At 34.9% G+C, this 13,569-nt stretch overlaps 1 protein-coding gene across 1 annotated transcript in view; it reads right to left on the bottom strand.

The window, feature by feature from the left end:
• Positions 1-11,809, bottom strand: part of LOC132939676 (glypican-6) — a 56,637-nt gene extending 44,828 nt beyond the window's left edge. Inside the window, 1 exon segment of the mRNA XM_061006976.1 lies at positions 11,154-11,809. Coding sequence (XP_060862959.1) covers positions 11,154-11,304 — 151 coding nt within the window. The 5' untranslated portion in view covers positions 11,305-11,809.
• Positions 11,810-13,569: the final 1,760 nt, after the last annotated feature.

Here is a 13,569-nt window from a genome sequence, read left to right as displayed (position 1 = left end):
GACGTGGTATCCAGGTGGCCCCGGAGGAATGCTATATATTATAATATGCGGGGATAATAAAGGTGTTTTTCTGCCGGGACGAACCCGCATCACCGGGATCTTTGCCATCGCGGATAATAACGTTTTAAACGCCGCTGTTTGTAATAATTTTCTCTCGAGTTCTTTACGCAGAAAACTGCCATGTATCACTAATGTGTCCTCGCGATTATGATTCGACGCGGCCATTCAATGCACCAGAGGTCCTTCTTAAATCATGTGGACCGTGAAAATTTTGACTAGCGTCCACTTGAATGGAAACGCGCATACGTTATAATAATATAATATACACAGTTAACAAACGAATACCAACGTATAGTATATTATGTACACTGCAAGGAACAGCGAAAACAAGTTCAATAATAAAGGGTAGGTACATGTTCTTATAATACTTACGAGACATTTTTGAGGAAATATTTTGTTTTTCTTTAAACGGTGTTATAAACACTCGGATAATAAAATATAATAGTCGATAGTATACACTCGCACAGTATAATATTATGCGTAATAATATTATATTGTCATCATTGTATATAGATCATTGATAGATTTAATAATGTTGTTCGATAGACCAACCCGAAATCGCAGTAATATAAAACCGTTTAAACCCGTGGTGCTTGTTCGAGGTTTACATTTCAGTGCAATGTTTACACGTTTACCAGAAACACTGTAGGTGAAAAAGACGAGTACAGCGAAGGTGTATCGGCACAATTTGAGAAAATCACCAGCGGGCCTGACGAATGGAAATGTGTATAGAATTAATGTTCTAGTGATTTATAACCTAACCACCTGTAGAATATAACGGGGGGACCGGACCCTGTCGTGATGTGTCCGTTATACACGAAACCTGTGGTATTTTAATATTATTCCGCTCATAACCGGATAGGGCAATAAACATAAGTCGACTGGATATCTGGAAATAAAACCGAAGCAGGTGGACCGCATATAACATAATGAAAACTCTCGATTTTGCGCATTACCAATAGACGTGTGGTAATTATACAAACAACGAGCTATATATAGATATACAAACGAGTATAATATGTATTTATAATGTGACGCGTGTCGGGACCACCCTATAAACGTCGTCTGAAAGGAGAACAAAAAAAAACCAACCGAAAGAATGAAAAGTACATCTAGCTAATAATAACAGAATTAAAATAAATAAGGAAAAAAACGTTCCGACGACTTTCCCATCGTTTTCTCGGTCAAATTCCATCGGATGCCTGCGCCATTGTCATTTGTTACGGTTAATGTTTTCAAATATGTAATGATGGTGTAATGATTTAATCTCCGCGGAGCCCGGAGACGTAGATACCCATATACATATACAAACACATACACACACACACAAACACAGCATCTTATATACCATAAGTACTATATATGTATATACAATGTATATAATATTATATATACTACTAGTACTACGACGGGAACCGGAGCGGCGGCGCTGCAGTCCGTCCACGCACGCCGAGTGAGAAAGACGAGCCGCCGAGCATTGTGTTTAAATGCAGTTATGGGAACAAAAGATTATTTGTGTACGCGAGGCGTATTATACCTATATACCTATAATATAATGCAGTGTATAGCGGCCGGCTCGGGATGACTAGACAATATGTGCGGTAAATGATGCCGGAGGCGGAGAGGGGTCACGCCGCGGACACGCGGGAGGATAAAAATCACACATAGATGTATTATATATATGTATATATATACAGAGCGAACGCAGTGCGATCAATGAACACGCAGTAATTGAGGTTTACGAGCTAATTATTTTTTTTTTTTATGGTCCCAAGGAATTTATCTTTAGGTCTTGATACGACCTCCGCTGCCGCCGACCACCCCGCGAGAGAGAACTCGGGAACGCCGTAATAGATCATGATATAATATATATATAGGTACTATTGCGCGCACAATGATCTCCGGTATATATATATATAAATCATGTTGTTTAAAACGCGATGTTTATTATACATGTGTATGACGTGTATAACAATATATATATTATTATGTATCCCTTTTGCTGCAAGCAGACAAATTCAATGGGCTGCTCTCTCGCTGTGCAAGGCGGTGTGGTGTGCTTGTGTGTGTTCTTTTTTTGAAGAAATATGATAGACCATATACCGCCGTCTAGGGAAATGTTCAAAAGAGCACTTCACAATTTTCCATATTTCTTTTAAGCTATTCGCTAACGCTTCGCGATTGTTCCATCTGAGTCCGGACTTAAAAGGTTCCTCCGCGTCTTACGTGAAAATATAGAAACGTATTATAATGCGGTATAACTACTAACTCTATATGATAGTATATAATATCCACTTTCAACGCGCTCGAAAATTGTTTACGATAAAATATAATATTATAATAAACTGAAGCAGCGAATTCTATTCATGTTCAAAATTCTTTATAATCTATTCATAGATAATAAAACCGCATAATTTGCATATAATATACAGGTATATAATTGCAATGAATTGCATTAATGCACTTATTTCAAATCGTGTACGTATATATATATATATATATATATATATATATATTATTTTCTATATTATATAACGATTGCGGATCTTTTATATAGACAAGTATCTGTGCGTATTGCTCGCGATTGATTATTGAGAGTACTCTCAGAGATGTACTCTCAACAATTTGCAATGTAAGTTTGATATATATAGCATTATATAGACATGTATAGGGGGACGCGTGGGAGACGGATGCGATCACTTCGCGACACACTTGATCGTTCTGTATATACGTCCCGGCGGTGTGTATAATAATATGTATATATGATATAATAACGGCGGCTAATGAATACCACTGAAAAATCTCATTCAATATGTTGGCCCGTAATTCACCATTACGGTCAATGCGTATCCACGGGGAGAGAGATAGAGTGATGAAGACAGAGCGAAATACTCAGACAGAGAAAGGAAGAGATTTGGTATTCAGAACGGACTCCCATGGTCCGTGCGTATATACACTATAGATATATATATACCTGTCCAGTATCCACGCGGCTGTATGTGCGGTGTTCAAACACAAGGAGGAGGTGGAAGAGTAGGAAAAAAACGTGTATTTATTATATATACGCGCGTGTATATCCATTACGACGATGTCCGTCTTTTCAGCCTGCACTCGTGATGAGTATATTATATTACCGGACCTTCAATAACCTCGGCCATTAATGCGGTATTTATTATTAATATGCTGATTGTATTTTGTGGCACGCCCAAAAACAGTGAGAACGGGGTGGAGCCGAAATTCCTATTGTGGATTCAGGGAACGAATAAACGTTGGACCGCAGGACGAACTGCGGGAGTGTGACCGGAAGAATGTATTTCCGGTGGTAGATATATTTTTGGACGTAAATCCTTTGTTTCTGGGGGGACGGGGGGTCTTGAACCTCCTCGAGCACATTTTTATAGAGGTATAATATATGCTATAATATATGCTGGGATCGAGATTCGATACATCGTGATCAATTGGATTCGATGATCGTACGATTACGAAAAAAAGAGGCAAAACATGACGCATGAGATACACGAATTGATAACGATTAGCGATAAAAAAACGTTACTATATACCAGCGAATTTGTGTAACCAAATCTAAATAGATACGACCTATATATGATTTGTACGTTCAAAAACATAACTCACATCTTATCTCGTATAACAAAATGTTTAACGGTTCTAAAAAGAAAGCACTCTAATTCTCATTCAAGTATATACATATCTATATACGCATAATAGATTAAACGTACCTATATAGTTGTAGATAAGTTATAGCAACAGGGACGTTAAATACATTACAGTAGATAATAAATTGTTCGGTAATCCAGCATTATTATTCAACGCCATGCGCACTGTTTACAAATATGATATCTAAAAATCTTTTGTTGGAACACAATTTCATTTTTTACCGTCACTAAACGACACATATAAATAATAATAATAACAAATACGTTCGGAGACAAAGCGCTCCAATTTAAAACAATTTTCTCACAGATAACCGGATTTCACGTAAGTATATCGTTTTCGTATCGTAATATTATGACGCACATAATATAATATTATGTAGGTATATACGCGTTTAAATACAGTCGACGAATCCTGATTCCTGGTGACAGTCAACAATATATTATTGTTTGTACCTACCTACATAATATAATGCTGCAGATGATGAACACATAAGACTGGACTCTGCGCCAGTTTTATAATGACGACAGGAACACGAACGAAGATGGAACGAAATACAAAACAGTTTATGTATAATATATTATTATATTATACGCCACGAGTCGAGATCTCGAGATTTGCACGCAACACTTCACAGATCGAGTAAACGTCGTCGTCCTATACATACGATGACATTTTGTGAGAAACAGACCAGAAAGACAAACACGAGACGACGGTATATACATCGTATCGTTTTCGTTTTTTAAACAGCCCGACAGTTACGCGGCGTGACGACCAGGTTACATAATATACACATATATATATGATAATGGGCAATATAACGTAGATGGGTATTATACATATTTTATTATTATTTTTCATCTCGTCGCACGGCCGAGACGGCGCTGTCGCGGTCCATACTCCGGTCTTATCTTCGGCACACACCATCGTCACGACGTCTTATATATATGATGGCGCAGGTACAAATGTACAATATTATGTCCACGGAGGGTGTATACGTGTCGGCCGATCCGACGTGTACGAAACGACTGTCGCGTACACGTATATACGATCTCTGCGACCGATAACCACGGCCGACACGAAACGGACAACGATGATGGACCGGCTGCAGAGTATAAGGTACGGACACCGAACGCGGGACACCCGAAACACGTATGATGTAATGCGCACAATATATTATAGTATAAATATTATTATTATATTATAGACACTATATACAATTATTATACGAAGAGGACGATTTTATTACTTATTTTTTGACACCGGAAAACCACTGCTCGCGCGCAAGAGACACGTCGTATAAGAGACGCATATATATGAAAGAAAGAGATTTATAATACACGCGCGCACGCATCATGCTTAAGTTTATATATTATATTACATATATATATATATACATACAGAGAACGTGACTGGACGGCCACGAGCGTCCGTTCCATTAAACAGCTCTTAGCTGCTGCTGCAGCAGTCTATAGTGCGGCCCTTCAACGCGTAAATACTAAATATATACGTACCTATATAATATTATAAAACGTACACACGAGAAAACATTCCGTCATTACGGTTATTATTATTGCGCGCGCTATCCGTGTGTAATTTCACGATGACGTGTCAAAATGGCCAATCAAATAAAATGGGAATAAAAAAAAAACATTTAAAAAAAAAAAATCGTGTACACGGCTTTTAGTGGTAATTGCGACGATTTTCACTTTGCCCCGAAGTGACTCAGTGCGTATATGAAATAATCATAATAAAAAAAATGTGTGTTCAAAATTCCAGTTGGATCTGACGGCGGAGGACATGATAATAAAAACGATTGTTCCCATCGTATGATATATATATATATATATATATATTATATATGTATTAATACGATCCTCGGCGTTAATTACATCACAGGGTGGGGTGAGGGGGAAATAATACTCTTCATTTAACATCCGTAATTGCATTAGGTTTACATTTGAAGGTATATAATTATATTATGATTGTCGACGACAAGTATCAAAGCGCGCGGGCATCATTCAATCATCATGCATCGTATATCAGGTACGAATTTAAGGAATATTAGTAAGAAAATATTATTATATTTTATTCATTAGCCCGCAGACCGTCAACAATCATTATAATTTTATGTATTTTTATTGAATTATATATATATAAATGAAAGATGAAGCTATAATAGGTAACTATAGTAAGGTGGATAATGGTTTTCATTTTTTTTTTGTACATAATATAGAATGGATAATAATATGGTTTTGATATTTGATACATTTAGACTTAAAGTAAGTAATTAACAGGAAATCGTATTTTTAATCCTGCATTTTTAATTTTTCGTTAAATTATTATGTTCATCGTTGCATGATATAATCCAAGACACAATCGATCGTTATTTAGGAATGCAGACTATAAAACCGAGTTTAAAACCGAGTTTAAAAGTTTCACTATATATTTTATTTTAATTTGATAGAAAGTGGTAGCAATGAATATTGAAATGTCATATTATAAATATAATAATATATTAGATATTGAGTATACTAGCGTTTGCCATTATTAATAATTGAATAAAACTATTTTGTTTTAACAATAATTAGTTTACAACAGTATTTGACCAGCTTTTACTTTTTACACATACCAACAAACATAATAACTTATCAATTAATGTAACGTTTACGACTAATGGCCGTTGTCGCCGATGTCTTTCGATCAATAAAAAAAAAAAAAAAATAACTTATCAATTATGCATCAATATATAGATTCTTATCGATTCGTCAGAAATTTTAAATTTGATCGGGTTAATGTATGGTTTTCGAAAAATATGTCATTTATGTGTTAAGTTGTATAAAAACAAAGCCTTATAAATGCTTTTATATAAAATAAATTAATTACACAAATTACTTACAAGTTAAAAAAGGCAGACAAAAGAGTCCTTCTTTTGTTTATTTAGTAATTTTTTATGAAGTGGATAAGAAATGCTTTTATTCAGAAGCGTTATTTTGTGTGTTCGTAGAAGAATCAAATGTATTATTATTATTCAGTCACTTGTTGCTCACAAACCTTAAAAAAACCACTTGAAATTACCCTGCAGGGTTCATAAGAAGAGCAGTTTAAAATGTTTAAATACTTGAATAAATGTGTTTAAATATTCATACATTGTAATTATTTAGAATACATTCAAGTATTATCTTTGTATTTTACCAGGAACATGGTTTAAAATTTAAATTGTATTCATTCGAATTTAAACAACTCGCAAGTATAGGAAATATAGTTTGGATGAATCATATGTATACGGAATCAAAAGGCGCTATTATTACAATAGCAACAATGATTCAAAATAATAAAGCCAAGATTAGTTATATCACTAGCAAGATAAATAAACGATTAACCAAATTTAATATCTTACGTGATAACTTGAGATTTTCGTATAACATTGGTGATATTAAAAGATAAAGGATTGTCAACAGTTTTTAAATTTCCAGAATTCTATTTAAATGATTGCAATAAATGTGACATTGTTGATATTGAATTATAATATGAATAACGTTAGGTGATGTAATATAGAATTATACTAAAGTAATAATTTAAGTATTTTAAGCCGGGTCCATTACAAGATGGTAAAACTGATTCTGATCCTGGTGTTTGTTCAAATTATTGCGAAAGTGACTACCGCTATCATGCATCAAACTTCTTTTGTTAACTAAAACTTATTAAAAGCTATACTCAAGAAATATTATTTTCCAAGAAATACCATTTATAGGTATTCATAAAATTATGGTTTTTAATTTTAAAATTATGAATGATTATGTATAAGCTTTATACGTATAAAATATGCTGTTATCAATTCTGTTATATCCTCTCAATCTAATTTAAATGTTTTTACTTCTATTTTTTGAAAAAAATTGATATTATACTTTATTCCCGGGCCTTGTAAAATTTTTAATTATGGCTCTTTACCTATATAATATTATCATGAATGTAATAACAATGTTATTTCCATCATTTATTGTCCATTAAAATGTATTCAGTCATTTTCGTCATTGTTGATTTACTGCGTCTATCGTCTGCCGCATTGTATACCTTTTACGATACTTTTATTTATTTATTTTATAAAAACAAAATTTTTTATTTTACAACGTATGTACAACCACATATATAATATACACATTTTATAGTATGAGGTGTGTGCGCCGTGCGCGTGTGTGTAAAGTCAGAAAAACTCCTGAGTTTAGTTATCTCCCGATTCCAGTTAAAGTTATAATGCCATTCCGGAGACAACCCTTTTCTGTTCTATTAGTCCGTCGGGTACACGGCCAATATATTATATTCGAGAGACGGGGACATTCCACATGGATCGTTTCGTTCCTGACATACCTCAGTGAGGACGAATTGTTTACACCGAAAAACCGGCGGTGGTTGGAGGGAGCATAGCAGCAGCAGCAGCAGCAGATAAGAACGGCATAAAAAAATTTCGTTAATGAAATAAAAAAATACGGCATAATATATAAATACCTAAGCCGTTTTTGGAAAAAAATATTTTATCGTCGTCTTTTAGTTCTTTTCTTTTTTATTTACATTTTTTCTGCAGCTCTAAATTCTCGTTAATTACGATGTAAGCTGCGTTGGCATAATATGCCATTTAGTATATTTTACTATTTACATATTACTCTTTATAAACGATACAATATATTATAATATACCTAGGTATACTATTATAATAGGAGGATTATACGATGTATATACCGACTGCGTCTACTCGCGTCGTTGCATTGTTTTGAATCTGTACAAATCGACTTCATACCTATGATCAATGATGTATCTATAATATTATTATAATCCAATTTGTGGTCGCTGTATGGTATACCACAGACGTACTATCACAACCATCGTCGGTTAACGTTTTATTTTACATGTACCTACGTATTACGCGTATATTATAAACAAACGTACCTACATGCTGTATGATTTGGAAAATTATTAATATCTACTGGATACCTAATATACGCCTACCGTGTAAATTATATCGGAAAGTATTACGAGGATGTCAGATTTGGTACCTTCTATTTGTTTTCTATCTCTGGCCCATACACCATATAGAAAATTCACGTTCAGTTTAGATTGAATTAAACTATTAACAAATTTAAGCTAAGAACATTATCCATGTTTGTACAGTGGAGTTTTTACCATATTTCAATTTGTATACCTACTCGTAAATACGTATTTACGAGTAGGTATGTAAAATATTACAAATAAAAATGTCTCGTAATCTCGCTTTAAAATTGAAATATCGTAAAATATTCAAAACTTTAAGTTTAATAATAATATCATATCAATTCACTCTAATGTTAAAAGCTAACAAGGAGTCGGTCCCGCTGAACGCAAATTGTCCATGAGGCGCGCGTGAGAAAAACATAGTGCGCTGGCGTCCTTTTAAGTATACTGTAAATAAACCATATTATATTAAAATTAAAAAATAATAAATTGATGTTAAGATTTTTTTTTTTGTTTATTGATGTTTATTTTTTGTTAAGTCATTTATGACGTACATGTTGCCATTAAATATATATTATAAATTCGACTGTCTACATACAATAAAATATGGTACCTATATAATAATCATAAACTTAAATAACAAACGTCAAAATTAGTGCAAAAGTTAAGAATAACCTACACAAAGTGTAGGCATATTTTCTTAAGAACTTCAACGTTGTTCGTTTGAAGAATAAAAAATGAGTTTCTCTCAATGGAGGTTAAAAAATCTATTATACATACCAACATACCTAATACCTATATTTTGTTACAAATGTATTATAATCTAGAGAAAATTTCCAATTAATCTGTTTTGGACTTATTTTAGTAAATGGATAAATAAATGTCATTAAATTTAACGATTACATACAATTAATGTTTACAATTAGACCAGTAGATTATTTTTAAATACATTAAGATAAGATTTAACATTGTTTATTACTTTTATCGATCTATAAATTGACTGGTACTCGTAAAATCAGAACTCGTGCTTTCATACATTTCCTACGTTGGAAACTAATCGAGAACGGGAGCAAATAGTGGAATGACCGGCGACTGATAAAATCTGAGCGAAACTATCAGTGAATCCCATTACAGAGTTTAATCAAGTTAACTATCGGTATATTGCTCTGTATATGGATGCATCAGAACGTTGAAACGTGTGTTCCGACGTCATACATATATTAAACCTACGAAAACGTGATATTAATTATTGATAATATTGAGTTTATCTTTCGAAAATTCTCTGCAAAACTGATATAAATCACAAGTAAAACGTAAATATCAAGAATTATGGCAAGGACGCGTAATTATAAGATTATTTTCGTACTTATTTTGTAAAATTTTAGGTACATACATTTGTTATTACTCCCTATACCTATTTAATCAATACAATACGAATACAGCGTATCAGGCATCAATAGCGAGTTTCGTCAATGGGAGTGTTGTACTAGGACGCAGTGTAGTATTTTTAAAACATTGTTAATTATTCCAAAGTTTATACAAATTACCTAATAATATTTGAGAATCATGTATTTAGAACTTAGAATATTATAACTACTGAAGTATAGTATTTTAAACAAAAGTTAAATGTGTGCTACCTATGTTAAATGTGATGTTATGTTAAATTAAATTAAAATTTGAGTGATCCCCTGAGTAATCACTGTAGGTTTTGAAAAAACCCTAGTCCACGTCCAAAATCATCTGCTCCACTCCACACCCCCTGGGAAAAAATTCTAGAGCCGTGCCTGAACGCGATATCTTCATTTTAAATATCTATACATACGCGAACCGTACAAATGTATATTTGTATTTGTTATACATGTAAAAAAAACGAACATCGGCGCGCGCCCGGAATGTCCACGCGTCGATCGAATCGATTTCAAAGTCGGTGGCGCAAACGTCCAACAAATATACAGAGCTCTGCAGAAAGAGGGAGAGAAAGGAAAAATAAGCACACGCACGCACGCCCGCTTGCGTGTATATGTGGAGGGGCCGGAAATGCGCAATATAGTGTCACCCTTTAAAAATATTGTACGCGTATACACAACCCCCCTTTATCCTATGCGACGGCAGATTTGGCAGCATCAAAGGAGTTAATTGTATTCCGCGGCGGATGACGAATCGATATAAACGGGCACGTGCCCGGCATATCAGTACGTTTGTATATAATATAATATGTATACAGTGGTGTGGGTAGTAATCACTGGTCAGGGGAAGGACACAACCACCCCTGTACTAATTTTTTTCTTTTAGGTAATTTTCGTCACCATCAAAACCTACCCCCTTATTATTGCACTCTCACTGTGAGTGGCGATGAGCAAGACAATAACATATTTAAATTCCTAGTCAATGTATTTTTTGAAGCAAAACCCGGCACGAAGCACTTGAACACTTACTTGAGATAGCTGGTTGTTCCAATACGTAGCTAGTGTCGTTGAAATGCGTCCGGAAGTAGTTGGACGTCCGGTAACACGAAGAAGGCGCGCTAGCGGTGGCCGCCTGCGCCAAGCACAGGACGACAGCGAGCGACCAAAAGCTGCGGGTCATTTCAGCTTCCGGATGTCCGGTTGCTACTGCGTTTCGCGCGAAACAAAAAATGGTAATAAATGGCAACGGAACAACGAAATGGTTCTTCGTCAGTACTAAACAATTCGTCGTCGACTATATACAATAATTAATAATTAAAATTTTAGTTGTGAGAGGGGATGAGCTTCCACCACCGACACTATAAATCGCACAACGACGTTAAACGCATGGCAGCCACTGCACTGTTGGGGAACTCGAAACGGCGTTATCGATCGAATTATGCTCCCGGGGCCCGACCGGCTCGGTCTCCGCGCGACAAAATTACAGCGACCACGGCAATAATAAAATAATACGAACGAATAATGACAATATTTGTGAGTTTCGTTTTTCGTTATTTGACGACGGACAGACACGAAGACAACACACGCGCACTCAGTCACGTTCGACACTAATACTGCTGCAAGAACAAGAACGACAACGACAACGACAACGACCGGTCTACACTACTGCTGCCGTTAGCGGTGCGTGGCGCGTGCAGCTGCGGCGGCGGCGGTACCGGCCGGGCAAGCAGATGATTTCGGTTCGGCGTCCGGCGACGGTACACGAACCTCCCCGACGGCGGCGGCGGCGGCGTGTCCGTCCGGCCGACAGGTATGGGCAGGTAGGAGGCACGACAGGTATGGGCAGGTAGTCTCACCGAAAATATTATTACAATAATAATAATAATAATACCGACACTAATCGAATAAATTACACGATCGAATCTCCGCACCACCGCTCCCCACCCCCCACCCCACCCACACCCAACCCAGACGCGAAACACGATCCACATAATATTACACATTCGCCAGAGCCTACAAATTTCTGTGTGGCACGTCAGTGGTACTACAGTTCCACTGTATATAGGTAGGAAAAAGAATACGATATTGTGAAGTACGGGGAACTTGATTTGTGGGTCAAACATTTCTTGAAATTTTAATAATGCATTAATAATTAATGAGGAAAAGGAAAACCAAATAATTACCTATTATCACGACGGCCAAGCCCTCCACAAATCACAATATATCGGAATTTCAACTCCTATTTCGACCTTTGGATTTTAAATTTATCATCTGTATCTACTAAATTACATAGTATAAAGTTATAATTAGAACACAATTTCGTATTATATGTTAAAAATATTTTCGTCTAGTACCTACAGCTATAATGCATCGTACATATAAATATGAAATAATATAAGCGATTAAGCGAATAATATTTAGTATTTACCCACGGTATATTATGTACGAGTATTATATTATGTCCGAAATAAAATTATTCGTTAACTAATGAGAAGATTTATTATAATTAATATAATTTATTATGTTAGACCCATATTGATTGATTTAAATATATAATAATATAATTAATATAAAAATTTTTCTTCATAATTTTTATGTAACTACGAACTATCGATGTAGACTCATTCAAATTAAAATAATATGATCAACTCACTACATCGTCACCACTCATTCTATTGATTACAACCCACAAGTAAATGGTGATCAATTTAAATTTTAAGAAAAACAAAAATCAATTTTTCGTATACCGTACCCGCTGAAGTAGCACGTGATGACACGAGTCAATCAACAAAATCAATCGAATTTCTCATTAATTATAGGTAATATAATTATATGACTCATATAAATTATTAACCCTTTGGTTTCCCGATTAAGTTCCAACGATTTGAAAAAAATTCTAAATCTAAACACTATTATGATATTCCAAAGAATAACGGTTTTAACATGTTGATGTAGTTTGCAGACAACAATACCGACAGGTGTCATCATCATAATAATTTTCTAAACGTCAATTAATATGTAAAGTCTGCGATGAATAATATTTGTTTTTAAATCACGAAGCAACAGTACCACGCATCACGCATGATGTCTACTTTAATCAGTCGTATTGAACGAAAATCACGTGTGTGATACAATATAAATTGTGCTAATAGAATTGAACGATATATTATTCATTTTTGAAACAGTTATTTGGCGATTCATAAAAAATAACAATACGGGCAATCGGCGATCGACTTCACTGCAGCTTCGGTTATGTTATACCAAACTGCTGCGAGTCTGTGCGCACGGCACGGTTAACTGCTCAAAATATAAAAACCTAATCAGGCGGATTCAAAATTGACAACGGGAAATTGGTTTTGAAACATCAAAAAGAATCATGTCGTTAATTCAATGTACGCGTATTATAGCAGCGGCCGGTACACGAAATGTTTAAACTCGAGTTCAA

The sequence above is a fragment of the Metopolophium dirhodum genome, chromosome 2 (genome assembly GCF_019925205.1).
Source record: "Metopolophium dirhodum isolate CAU chromosome 2, ASM1992520v1, whole genome shotgun sequence".
NCBI lineage: Eukaryota > Metazoa > Arthropoda > Insecta > Hemiptera > Aphididae > Metopolophium > Metopolophium dirhodum.
This window is presented reverse-complemented; position numbering and strand designations above follow the sequence as displayed.